The sequence below is a fragment of the Hylobates moloch genome, unplaced genomic scaffold (assembly GCF_009828535.3).
Source record: "Hylobates moloch isolate HMO894 unplaced genomic scaffold, HMol_V3 SCAFFOLD_8, whole genome shotgun sequence".
Classification (NCBI taxonomy): domain Eukaryota; kingdom Metazoa; phylum Chordata; class Mammalia; order Primates; family Hylobatidae; genus Hylobates; species Hylobates moloch.
This window is the reverse complement of record NW_026652283.1, coordinates 51,815,793-51,828,120: the sequence shown is the minus strand read 5'-3', so window position 1 is coordinate 51,828,120 and position 12,328 is coordinate 51,815,793. Positions and strand designations below refer to the sequence as shown.

The 12,328-nt window shown below is 53.9% G+C and overlaps 1 protein-coding gene across 2 annotated transcripts in view; it reads left to right on the top strand.

Moving 5' to 3' along the window:
• Positions 1-12,328, top strand: part of TTC39A (tetratricopeptide repeat domain 39A) — a 35,611-nt gene that overhangs the window by 12,850 nt on the left and 10,433 nt on the right. For both annotated transcript variants that reach the window (XM_032160810.2, XM_058442405.1), the window contains 7 exons: positions 136-200; positions 3,990-4,089; positions 4,926-4,991; positions 6,819-6,927; positions 7,444-7,511; positions 7,602-7,661; positions 8,281-8,442. In XM_032160810.2, the coding sequence (XP_032016701.1) occupies positions 136-200; positions 3,990-4,089; positions 4,926-4,991; positions 6,819-6,927; positions 7,444-7,511; positions 7,602-7,661; positions 8,281-8,442 (630 nt within the window). The remainder of the gene's footprint in view (positions 1-135; positions 201-3,989; positions 4,090-4,925; positions 4,992-6,818; positions 6,928-7,443; positions 7,512-7,601; positions 7,662-8,280; positions 8,443-12,328) is intronic.

Here is a 12,328-nt window from a genome sequence, read left to right as displayed (position 1 = left end):
TGGCTGACCTCCGACCTCATCCCCCCAGGGTTCCTCACGGGGAGGGGAGCAGTCAGGCCCAGAGCCTTGCATGATCCCTCTCATGCCTACAGCTGCCCATCTGGGCCAGGCCTTCAGCATCTTTTCCTCCTGCAGGACGAGAACATGGTGAGCTTCATCAAAGGTGGCATCAAAGTTCGAAACAGCTACCAGACCTACAAGTGAGTGGGGCTGGCCATGCGCTTGTGGGGAGACCCTGGGCCACAGCATCTGCTACGCTGTCCCCCTCAGGCGGCTTTGTGGGAGGAAAAGAGTACTAACCGAGGCCAGAACCTAGTAGACTGCTGTTGCAGGCTGATTTCCATGCCCTCAGGACCTCGGTCTCCTGGAATCATATTCCCCTGGCTTTCTGGCTGTGTCTCTTCCCTTTGGTCCCTTGAGTGCCTACTCCGTGCCTGACCCCTGCTGGGGAAAATAAGACACAGATTCTGCACAGGGTGTTCTGGTGGGGGCAGGGAGACAGACACAGGAACAGCCATTTTGGGAACAGCAGCAGAACTCCTACACATCTGTTAAGGCCCAGTCCAAATGCCACTTTCCCCATGAAGCCTTCTTTAACCCCTCTAGTATACAGGAAAGGTATACATACACACACATGCACACACACACACACACACACACACACACACACGTGCATGCACGCGCTCTCTGCAGGCCAAAATCATTTCCTCATTTCCATGCTATCTCTGGATCCTTGACATTCAAACTGGCCCAGGCACAGGCCGTGTTTATGAATGAAGATTCAGTTCGGAGCATTTTTACCCAACATGGATCCATAATCCCTTATCTATGGTTCCCACAGCAACAAAAGCTCTGAAAATCCAGTCCCTCACTCACCAAGTTTTGCATTAAAACTTGTTTCCATTTAAAGTTGATTTGAGGCCAGGCACGGTGGCTCAAGCCTGTAATCTCAGTACTTTGGGAGGCTGAGGCGGGTGGATAACCTGAGGTCAGGAGTTCGAGACCATCCTGACCAACCTGGTGAAACCCTGTCTCTATTAAAAATACAAAAATTAGCAGGGTGTGGTGGCAGGCACCTGTAATCCCAGCTACTTGGGAGTCTGAGGCAGGAGAATCACTTGAACCTGGGAGGCGGAGGTTGCAGTGAGCTGAAATCGTGCCACTGCACTCCAGCCTGGGTGACAGAGCAAGATGTCGTCTCAAAAAAAAAAAAAGTGGGGGTGGCAAGAGGTTTATAGAGAGTAGATAAGGTTTGAAATATGAAGAAGGTTACGGAGAAATCACTATGGAAACAGCACAAGAGTGACTGGCAGTATGGAGAAGCCCAGCTGAAGCTGGTGATGATAAATTTATGGTGACATCTTACTACACCTGCTCAGTAGTCCACATGCACCACAGAGAAGGCACATAATTTACTTCATGCTTTTTCCATCAGGCAGGAGAGAGAGAGGAATAACATGGCAAAGGGGGCTAAGGATAGACATGAAGCTGTAGACCAAAAGATAGGGGAATAAAGTTTTACTTTTACAGGAGGAAAAGAATTAATGGCGATGGCCGGGCATGGTGGCTCACACCTGTAATCCCAGCACTTTGGGAGGCTGAGGTGGGCGGATCACAAGGTCAGGAGATTGAGACCATCCTGGCGAACATGGTGAAACCCCATCTCTAGGCCAGGCGCGGTGGCTCACGCTTGTAATCCCAGCACTTTGGGAGGCCGAGGCAGGCGGATCATGAGGTCAGGAGATCGAGACTACGGTGAAACCCCGTCTCTACTAAAAATACAAAAAAAAAAAAAAAATTAGCCGGGCATGGTGGCGGGCGCCTGTAGTCCCAGCTACTCGGAGAGGCTGAGGCAGGAGAATGGCGTGAACTCGGGAGGCGGAGCTTGCAGTGAGCCGAGATTGCGCCACTGCACTCCAGCCTGGGCGACAGAGCGAGACTCCATCTCAAAAAAAAAAACCCGTCTCTACTAAAAATTAAAAAAAAAATTAGCCAGGTGTGGTGGCGGGCGCCTGTTGTCCCAGCTACTTGGGAGGCTGAGGCAGGAGAATGGCGTGAACCCGGGAGGCGGAGCTTGCAGTGAGCCGAGATTGCGCCACTGCACTCCAGCCTGGGCGACAGAGTGAGACTCCGTCTCAAAAGAAAAAAAAAAAGAATTCATGGTGATGGATATTGGGGATAGTTGCATAATAATGTAAATGTAGTTAATAACACTGAATTGTACACTTAACATTGGTTAAGATGTTAAATTTCATGATATGTATATTTATCACAGTAAAAAAAAAAAGAAAAAAAGAGGAAAAATAAAAAAGTCTTTTTTTTTTTTGAGACGGAGTTTTGCTCTGTTGTCCAGGCTGGAGCGCAGTGGCATAGTCTTGGCTCATTGCAACCTCCGCCTCCTGGGTTCAAGCAATTCTTCTGCCTCAGCCTCCTGAGTGGCTGGGACTACAGACGTGTGCCACTCCGCCTGGCTAATTTTTTGTATTTTTAGTAGAGATGGGGTTTCACCACACTGGCCAGGCTGGTCTCGAACTCCTGACCTCAGGTTATCCGCCTGCCTCAGCCTCCCAAAGTGCTGGGATTACAGGTGTGAGCCACCGCGCCTGGCCTATTTATCATCTTTATCTCCCCATTTAATGTGGCTGCTTCCCTGCAGGGATATTGTGAGCTTGTTACAAGGTATTGCTAGGGTATAATGTACCATATAGCATGTGAACATCACGTTACCTTGGGGGCCTATGCTAGAATTTTTCTAGAAAAACCAGACAAGTGCTCTGGCCCCTTCAGTCTCCCTACCAGCTGCCAGAATGATGTCACCAAAGCACACACCTTGTCAGGCCACCCCTTGCCAACTCCCAAGGCTCCTCTTGCTCTTAAAAGAAGTCCTGCATTATTGTCAAGTCCTTCCTGGGAGCTCACCCCTGCCCTTCCTGCCACATCTCCCGCTTCACTCTGCCTTAGGTCCTTGGGCCTTCCCCCAGTTCTTCAAATATGCCAAGGTGGATCCTACCTCAAGGCCTTTGGACGTGCTGTTCTCTCTGTCGGAAACACTTTCTGCACCGGGCTTTCTGTACCAGATTTCAGCTCAAATGTCACCTCCTCAGGGAAGCCTTTCCTATCCCCAGACTAGGTCAGGCCCAAGGATTCTTCTCCTTGGAGCCTGTCATCACTCTCATAGTGACTTAATTGGGGTGGGGGGGGGGGGCAAGGGAGTCTGTCCCTTAAAGTGAGAATGCTGTGGGGGCAATGGCTTGGTGGTTTTGGTCCCTGCTGTCTTCCAGTGCCTGGCACAGAGAAGCCTCAAGCTTGCTAATTGAAAGCCTTTAAAATGCCGTTAGCCCAGGAAGGAGGCAGACACATCATTAAAGCCTCTGTCCTGCCCCAGGTGGCTGGGCTAGGGGCTCTGTGCAGTTGGTAACCAGGAGAAATAGAGTTGAATTCCAACCAAGAGACTCCAGGAAGACTTCCTGAAGGAGGTGGTGTTTGGGTTAGCCCAGTGGTTTTCAGCTAGAGGTGACTTCCCCCTATCAGACATTTGGGGGTATCTGGAGACATTCTGGTTGTCCAGCTGGGGAGAGGATGCTACTGGCATCTGGTGCTCAGGGGCCATGGATGCTGCTAAACATCCTACGATGCACAGAACAGCTCCCCTGCCGCTGCCGCCAACAAAGAATTATCCAGCCCAAAATGTCAGTAGTGTGGAGGCTGAGAAAACCTCTTTTAGACAGGATGTGGAGTGCAAACAAATCTCCAGAAGCTGCCCATGGCACAGTGTGCCAGGGCCCACACGGCTGAAATTCAGGGGGTGAGGAGTGTGTTATCATGGTGGGAGATGGGGTTCGAAATTCCTCAAATATCAGCTCTCAGGATTACCAGAACTGTATGCATCCACCACTAGGGAGTTTACCTGAGGCCCAGCTGGAAGGGGTCCCAGCCCCTACCCCCCACCCCCAGCAGTGGCTGAAACAGCACTTGGCATCTCTCTGCAGGGAGCTGGACAGCCTTGTCCAGTCCTCACGATACTGCAAGGGCGAGAACCACCCGCACTTTGAAGGAGGAGTGAAGCTCGGTGTGGGGGCCTTCAACCTGGTGAGTGCTCCTTCCCCATTTCCACAGCGCCTGGTTCGAGCTCAGTCTCCACTTCTGTCCTTGACTCATGTGTGGTCACTGCCAAGTGCCCCTGCACCTGGCTGTGTGCTGGGCACCGGGATCCAGAGGTGACCAGACGTGTGGTCAGCCTTCAGGGACTCACAGCTGGGGTGGGGGTGGAGTGGGCGCTGGAGCAGCCAGCTCCAGAGTCCATCGGTGCATTTCTTCCCAAGTCAGGCCAGTAGCTTGAAATCCACTATGGTGGAGCCTTCACAGCACCCGACCTTGGCACACATAATACATCAGGGCTTTCTCTGCCCTGGAGAGCTGCTGGTTAAACATTTACCAGTGGCAGGAAAGGAGACAGTCCTGAAACCAGCTGATGACTTAGAGGGGACAGAGAACTAAGTCTTCCTCCTGCATGGAGTGGGGGAAGATTTCCTACGGGAGGGGGTGAGCATCTGTGCTGGCTCCTGAAGGATCCCTAGGAGTTTCCCAGCTGGGGAGGGGCTTCCAGGCAGAGGGAGCAGGAAGGCTGGGAAAACTGTGCCTGATCAAGGGAGGAGGAGCTTCCCAGGGAAGATTTAGCCTCGGGAACCTAGGTGGCCAGGGGTTTCCTGGCTAGGTTTCCTGGCGCCTGCCCATGGACCCCTGAAATCTTAGCTGCCATCTGCTGCCTGAGCTTTGGAAAACATTGGCTAGAGGCTTTCCAAAGTTAGAGGGGTGGCCCTCTCCCCTCCAGGTAAAGCCTGTTAAAGAGCAAGACTTGGGACAGTGGGGGTGGCCCCTGCCCACTCTGGGTACCTTCACATGCTTGATTGCCTCCTTTCTTGCAGACACTGTCCATGCTTCCTACTAGGATCCTGAGGCTGCTGGAGTTTGTGGGGTTTTCAGGAAACAAGGTAACCACCTGCCTCCTAGCACCCCTGACCTGCTCAGCCCCAGAACTGGGGCTGGGCTGGACAGGGTGGGGCTGACAGGCCGCAGGGCCTAGGTGCCCGTCCTGGCTCAGCCCCTCTCATTGTATGGCCCTGGACAATGCCCAGACCTCCCTGGGCCTCAGTCTTCTCTCCGGGCAAATGGGGCTAGTGATCCCTGCCTGGCCCTCCCAGGGTGCAGAGGCTCTGGGTGGGGGTGGGTGTGAAGATTCTGCCTCACTTTAAGACTTTGAGCAAGTCCTTCCCCCAAGGACCATTTTCTGGTGCTACCACTTCATCCAGCAGATGCCCGAGGGAAGCCCTACTGGGCATCAGACCTTGAGGAGGAACCAGAGAACTCAAGCACCCAGAGACTTTACTGAGGGCAAGAACCTGAGTACCAACCCCAGGTTGAAGGCAGCAGATCAGGGAGGGCTTCCTGGTGGAGGAGGCCTGGTGTGGGAGAAGGAGCACTGGCCTGGAAGTTAGGAGCTCTGGGTCAGTCCAGCCTCATCCCCTTTTCTCTGTGACTCTGAGCAAGTCCCTCCCTTCTCTGAGCCTCTTTTTAGTAAAATAAGGGCTTTGTTATGGACCAGATAAGTGTTTCTCAAACGTGCACTGGCCCTTACTGATATTTGCCACACCCACAGACCTCTCTATTATAATTTATATATTACTTTTCTGAAAAGTGACTCATGACTTTTACTGAAATTGATTTAAAGGAAACATCTCTACACAAACCTCCATATTATTTGGCATGATAAGAACATAATCATAAAAATAAATACCACGAGGGCCCAGCCATCTTTTGGAAAGCCCAGCTAGACTGTGTAGTGGGCCCGGGCTCAGCCAGGCTGCCTCTTTCTGAGAAAAGGGGCGTAGGGTGAGAGAGTTCGAACCCCACGAGCAAAGGACTGGGGATTTCTCCTGGGCACCACCAAAGGATAGAAAGATAACTGAGAAGGGAAAACCCTTACCGTGACTCAGTGTTTCCTGGCGTCTGCCCATGGACCCCTGAAATCTTAGCTGCCATCTGCTGCCTGAGCTTTGGAAAACATTGACTAGAGGCTGTGAAGGTCTCTTTCAGTTTTGTTTCCTTAAGAAAGCACATGGGTCATGAGTAGGATTTCAGGATGAAGAAGGGAGGGCCCAGAGGTGAGGCAGTGTGGCCTGGCCAGGCGGGTTGCGGGAACTACCGTGCCAGCCTGGGCTTCCTCTTTATCTCGAAGGCAGGGGAGCCAAGGACGGTTTGAGGCAGGAGTGAGGCAGGTCAGATTTGTGTTTTAGAAAGAACAAGAATGCTCTGGAGGACAGACAGAGGAGCAAAGACTGCAGGCAGGGAAACAAGGTGGGGGATCTGCCCCCAGCCCCTCCCCAGCCAGGCTCTGGAGGCTTCTCCCCCAGGAAGCCTTCCCAGGCCCCACCTGTGCCCTGAGCCCACGGCTGGGATCATCCAGCTCCGTGTCTCTCCTGCTCCCAACCAGACCTCGGTTGCTCAGGCCCTCAATACCCATTGCAGGGCGGCCAAGCCGGTGACTACACGGAGGGTGGGGAAGGGGCTGTGGAGAAGGTGGGGGACACCTGAGACCCGCCAAGCCTTTGTCCTGGCCTTGGCAGCTGTGTCCCCTTCCCCTAGGAATGTGCTGGGGCACTGAGGGGCAGCCCCTTGCTCAGGGCCACACAGCTGACCCAGCCTCCAGGGTTCCAGTGCTCTTCCGCCCCTGTGCTGGCAGCACTGCCCACACAGCTGTCCAGTCGCCTCCCCAGCCCCTGCCCTCTCTGGGAGCCTCACCCACCCTCCCGTCCCCTCAGGACTACGGGCTGCTGCAGCTGGAGGAGGGCGCGTCAGGGCATAGCTTCCGCGCTGTGCTGTGTGTCATGCTTCTGCTGTGCTACCACACCTTCCTCACCTTCGTGCTCGGTAGGTGCCCCTGTACAGGGGGACCTGGGGCCCTGGGGTTTGGTCGTCTCCAGTGGGGAAGGAAAATGAGGGGCTACAGACCCTGCTCATGCCCCTGTGGCTAGAGATAGGGGTACTGAAACCAGAAACAGAGCCACATCCACTGTCCCGGGGAATGGCCTACTGATGCCCACTGCCTCACAGTGTGACTGGGTTCCAGCCTCAGTTTTCTCATCTGTGAAATGGGGGTGGTAGTGCCCACCCTGTGCAGGGTGTGAAGACACTGTGTACAGCACCTTATGGTTCTGGGCACGGCCTTGGTGGATGCAGGCTCCTGGTTATCGTGCCCTGTGAAGTGCTGGAGCGATATCTGCACTGCCTTATTTAATCCTCATGTCACCCTAGGGACACGGAGAATTATCCCCATTTCACAGAGGGGGAGGGGAAGGCCCCGGGAAGTCCCTGCTGGGTTGCTGGCAGGATCACAGGAGCAAGGGGTGGTGACATGTTCTGTGTCTCCCCCACCACCTCCTGCAGGTACTGGGAATGTTAACATCGAGGAGGCCGAGAAGCTCTTGAAGCCCTACCTGAACCGGTACCCTAAGGTCAGCCCCATGCGCTGCCCGGTACCCGCAGCCCACAAACACCCACAGATACCCACGGACCCACACAGACTTACATGTGTGTCATTGCAGGGCGCCATCTTCCTGTTCTTTGCAGGGCGGATTGAAGTCATTAAAGGCAACCTTGACGCAGTGAGTGATGGGGGTCCGGGCGGGGGCTGGGGATCCCTCGGGGTCTCCCAGGCCAGCAGGAAGTCAGGCACATGTGACACACTCAGGGACAGGACAGACTGGGAGGGAGCCCCCAAGAGAGAACCAACCAGAGAGCAGGAGCGGGAGAGGCCCTTCTGACAGAGCAGCCTGGGAAGACGAGGGAGGAGGAGGCATTTGTGGTGCCTGGGATTTTGACTGGGAGATACAGGACTGCAGCACTGCAGTGGAGGGAGGTTGAGGGAGGTGCTTGAGGGAGGCAGAGGTTAGGAAAGCCCATCTGTTTAGGGCATGGCGATTAAGCTGGAGTCTGGTACCTCCCCTCCATTATAGCTCTGTCCTGCTCTTTCATTTTGTTACTAAAAACCAGAGTCCCAGGCGGGGGCTGTATTTGGGCCCAAGGTCATGTAAGACTTAGGAGGTAAAACCAGGACTGGAGGCCAGATCTCCTGGCTCCTGGGGCCCCACCTGAGCCTAGCACAGGGCTGGACCACCATGCCCTGGAGGAGGCCCCGTCTGCTGTGGTGTTGGGAGGTTCGGAGGATGCAGAGGGGTTGAGGCTAGGTGGGCACCCGTCAGGCTGACCAGAAGATGCCTGCAGGCCATCCGGCGTTTCGAGGAGTGCTGTGAGGCCCAGCAGCACTGGAAGCAGTTCCACCACATGTGCTACTGGGAGCTGATGTGGTGCTTCACCTACAAGGGCCAGTGGAAGATGTCCTACTTCTACGCCGACCTGCTCAGCAAGGAGAACTGCTGGTCCAAGGTGGGCTGATGCCACGTGTTAGGGGCATTGGGTGATCAGGGCTGACTGTGTGCCTCCAGACCACGGGCCAAATCCCTAACTGAACACAGATGCCTCAGCTGGAATCTAAACATAACCATAAATTCTAATAGGACTCAGGCTTGGAAGGAACTAAAGACCACAAGAGAAACTTCTGAACCACAATGTGTCACAAAGAGATTTCTAGTCAAAAGGACAGAAACAGGGCTCCCTCTGTCCAATAGAACTGTCTCTACGGTAGAAATGTTCTACTTATGCACTGCCCAAATATGGTAGTCACCAGCCAGCCACATGTACACAATGAGCACATGAAATGTGCCTAGTGCAACTGGGAAACTGATTGTTTTCAGTTTTATTTAATTTTAATTAACTAAATGTTAAATTTAAATAGCCATGTAGGGCTAGTGGCCACTGTATTAGACTATGCAGGTCCAAAACACAAAAGGCTCATATAACTGAACATTCTTGGCACATCCAACTTCAGGTAGGGCTAGATCCAGGAATTCAAATGATGTCATCTGGCTTGGTCTTTCCATCTGTGGCTGTGCTCTCTCCTATGACATCTTTGTTTCTGCTAATCTTTGCAGGAAGGGTCTCTCCATGTGACAGGCAAGGTGGCCATGGGCTGCTTCTACTCACATCCTCCCCTTGGTTTCAACCAGAGTCCCACAGTTGAGCCTTACTGGTCTGACTTGTCACATGCCAATGCCTGGAACAGAGGGGTGGGAAGATTCTTCATGGGCTGAGAGTAGGAGAGGGATGGTTCCACAGAAGAAAATGATGCACCCAGAAATAGTGGAGGGATTAACAAGATGCCATATAGGCAAAACAAAGCCAAACAAATGCCCGCCTACCAAAGATGAAATTTATCACGGTAAGTATTGAAACAAGTGTTAGCTTATACCATCATAGTAATGATAGTGCATAAATTGGAACCAAGAGTCTCAGAACCACCTAGCTCAGCAAACATCTAATCTGTTATTTGTAAATACACAGGACATGTGTCTTCATGGCTTCATCCCCTGCCCATAGCAGACATTGCTAATCAATCCTCTGCCATGAGCCTGGCTGTGACCTTAGATGCCTTCCCTGCAAAGCTCCAGGCAGCCGTTAGAACTGACCCGCATTGGCACCTGTTAGGAGACCTGTCATCTGCATCTGGTCCCTCCCCCTCCTCTGCATGGAGGTCTCTTTTCAGTAGCCCTGCCTGGGGACCAAGCTGAAGGGGAATTCTCTGGGTCTGGGGCAGGTGGGGCTGGGGAAGGGAGCAGGCTTCTACTGAGCTCTCAACGTGTGTCTGGTACCTGTCATGTCCTCCGCACCACACCCAGTGAGAAGTTGCTATCTCCATTGGGCACATGAGGGCCACTGACGCTAAGCGAGGACTGTGACTTTCCCACCCACATGGCTGTTGGTGACAGACACCGGATTTGAGGACAGTCCTGCGTGACTCAGGGGCCTCTGCTTCTCTCTTGCTCCTAGAGTCCTAGTGAGGAGTCGGAGCTTGCCCTGAGCCCACCCTGCTGTTGAAGGTGCCTCCTCAGGCCCAGCTCCCATGGCCCCCACATCCCCTCCTCATTACCTCCTACTCCCAACAAGGACAAGGCCTCAAGGAACCTTTTTTCTTTTTTTAGAGACAGGGTCTTGCCATGTTGGTCAGGCTGGTCTTGAACTCCTGGGCCCAAGCAGTCTTCCCACCTCTGCCTCCTAAAGTGCTGGGATTCCGGGCCTTAGGGAACCTTTTTGAACTGAAAGTGACTCTCGAAGCCTTCCTGTAGAGTGAGGTGGGCGGCTGGGGCTAACCACATGGGGAAGGAGAGACCTGGCAGGGGCACACAGCTGCTATATAGAGGAACAGAAGGTGGGCCAGGCCTCCCAGCTGTCAGGAAGTCTGGCTCAGTCCCCAGCCCGCTGTGTGGCTTTGAAGTGGCCAGTCCCTCTCTCTCTGCAACACTCTCCTCATGAGGACTTCCTGTGAAAAATGGGGGTTGTAACACTCTGAGTTCTGGGGCCCCACCCATTTCTAATCTCCAGAACTTGGCCACCACAGACTCCACCAACTTCTAGTCCTGAAGCCTGGGCCTCTGGCCATTGCCATAGGCACCATCCGCTCTGTGCAGGCAGTGCCCCTCTCTGCCAGGATCCTCCGAGGTCAGCTGCTGGGTCTGACCCGCAGACCCTGGCTGAGCGACAGATGAACGGAGTACGCAGACACAGGCTTGCCTGTCAGCAGATAGGGGACCCCTGCCAGAGTCAGCAGTGGCCCCCATAAGCCTGCCACGCTTGCATTTATTTAGTACAGATGTAATGACAAAGGCCTAAAGCAAACTCCATTTGTGGGTAATTGACATTGTCGCCCCCGCCCCCCACCCCGCCGCCGGAGAGAGCAGTCCTCCGCACGATGATGAAAGGCCAGGTTCTGAGGCCTAAGTAAACTAAACTAATCTAGATCAATTCCCTTCTTGTTATCTACTCCAAGAGAATTCAGCTGCCTTCAGCCAAATCCTTTCCTGAAGCTTTTTCAAAACCTCCCAGCCTTCCAAGAAGGTTTGCTTCTTTCTATAATTTTTCCCACCACCCTGACCTGTCTCCTGCCGTCAGCCCTGTAGAGGCCTTTGTGTTTCCCCCAGTGCTGGCAGCCTGGAGGCTGAGATGGCCAGAAACAAGGTGGTGACAGTGGCGTGCTCAGGGCTTGGGAAACCCAAGGAGCTAAAGGCATCCCCAGGCAACCCAAGAGGACAGAAGGCTTCTGAGGAGAGACCTCTGAGGTGGGTCTTAGAGAGGAAGGACTTAGGGAGGCAGAGTGGAGGAAGTGAGAGGACACCCCAAGCCAAGAGGACAGCAGGACCAAAGGCTCAGAAGCCAGGGCGCTGCATAGGGGCTTTGTGCCGCAGAGTGAAGAGTTGGTGCAGCAGAAGGGCAGGGGGCCTGGATCAGGGGAGACAGCTGCTCTTTTGTCCCAGTATAGCCCCCGTACATCCCTGGAGAGCTGGGGCATCCACAACTCTGTCACAGCCTCCATCCTAACCCTGGTGGTGCGGTGCGGGTGAGCTGTCTGTGGGCAGGAGGGAAGACTCTTGGAGATGAGCCTGGTGGAGAAGGGATAATGGCATCCCAGGCCGAGGAGCACACAGGCAGAGGCCTGGGGAGAGTTGAAGGAGTGTAGGGGAGGAAATGGCAGAAGATGAGCCAGAAAAAGAAAGGTTAGGGCAGGTCATGGAGGACGTGAGTGGCTGTTTGGGCTTTATCCAGCAGTGGGGGAGCCTTGGCAGGCTTGTGGCTTAGGTGCTTTAGAAAGCCCACCAGCAGTTGCTGGGCCACCCCCACCGGCCAGGTCCTATTCTAGGCCAGGAAATACAAGAATGAGCAGGAAAAGACCCCCTCTCAAGGCTCACGTCCTAGTGGGGAGACGAGAAACACAGATGGGCAATATAACATGATGTCTGGTTCCAGTAAGTGCAGTGAAGAACAAGCGAGGCCGGGTGCAGGGAGTGATGGGAGAGGCTCCTTTGTAAGGGGAGGTCGGGGGAGGCCTGTCTCAGGGGACACCAGAATGGAGCGCAGGAGCAGTGCGTGGCAGTCACAAGGCAGGCCGTTCGGGCAGAGGGAGCTGGGCAGGGCAGGGCAGGAGTGTGTTTGATGTGTCCTGGGAACAGCCCTGAGGCCGTCGTGTGGCTGGAGTGCTGCAGGTGTCAAGGAAACTGTAGGAGATGTTTCCTGAGTGTGATGGGATATAACCAGATTTCCAGAAGGAACTGACACGATCTGACTTAAAAAGGTCAGTGTGCGAAATGGCTTGCAGGGGACAGGAGTGGGAGCAGGGAGATAGGAGACAATATGTACCAGGACGGCAGAAAGACATCCCGGG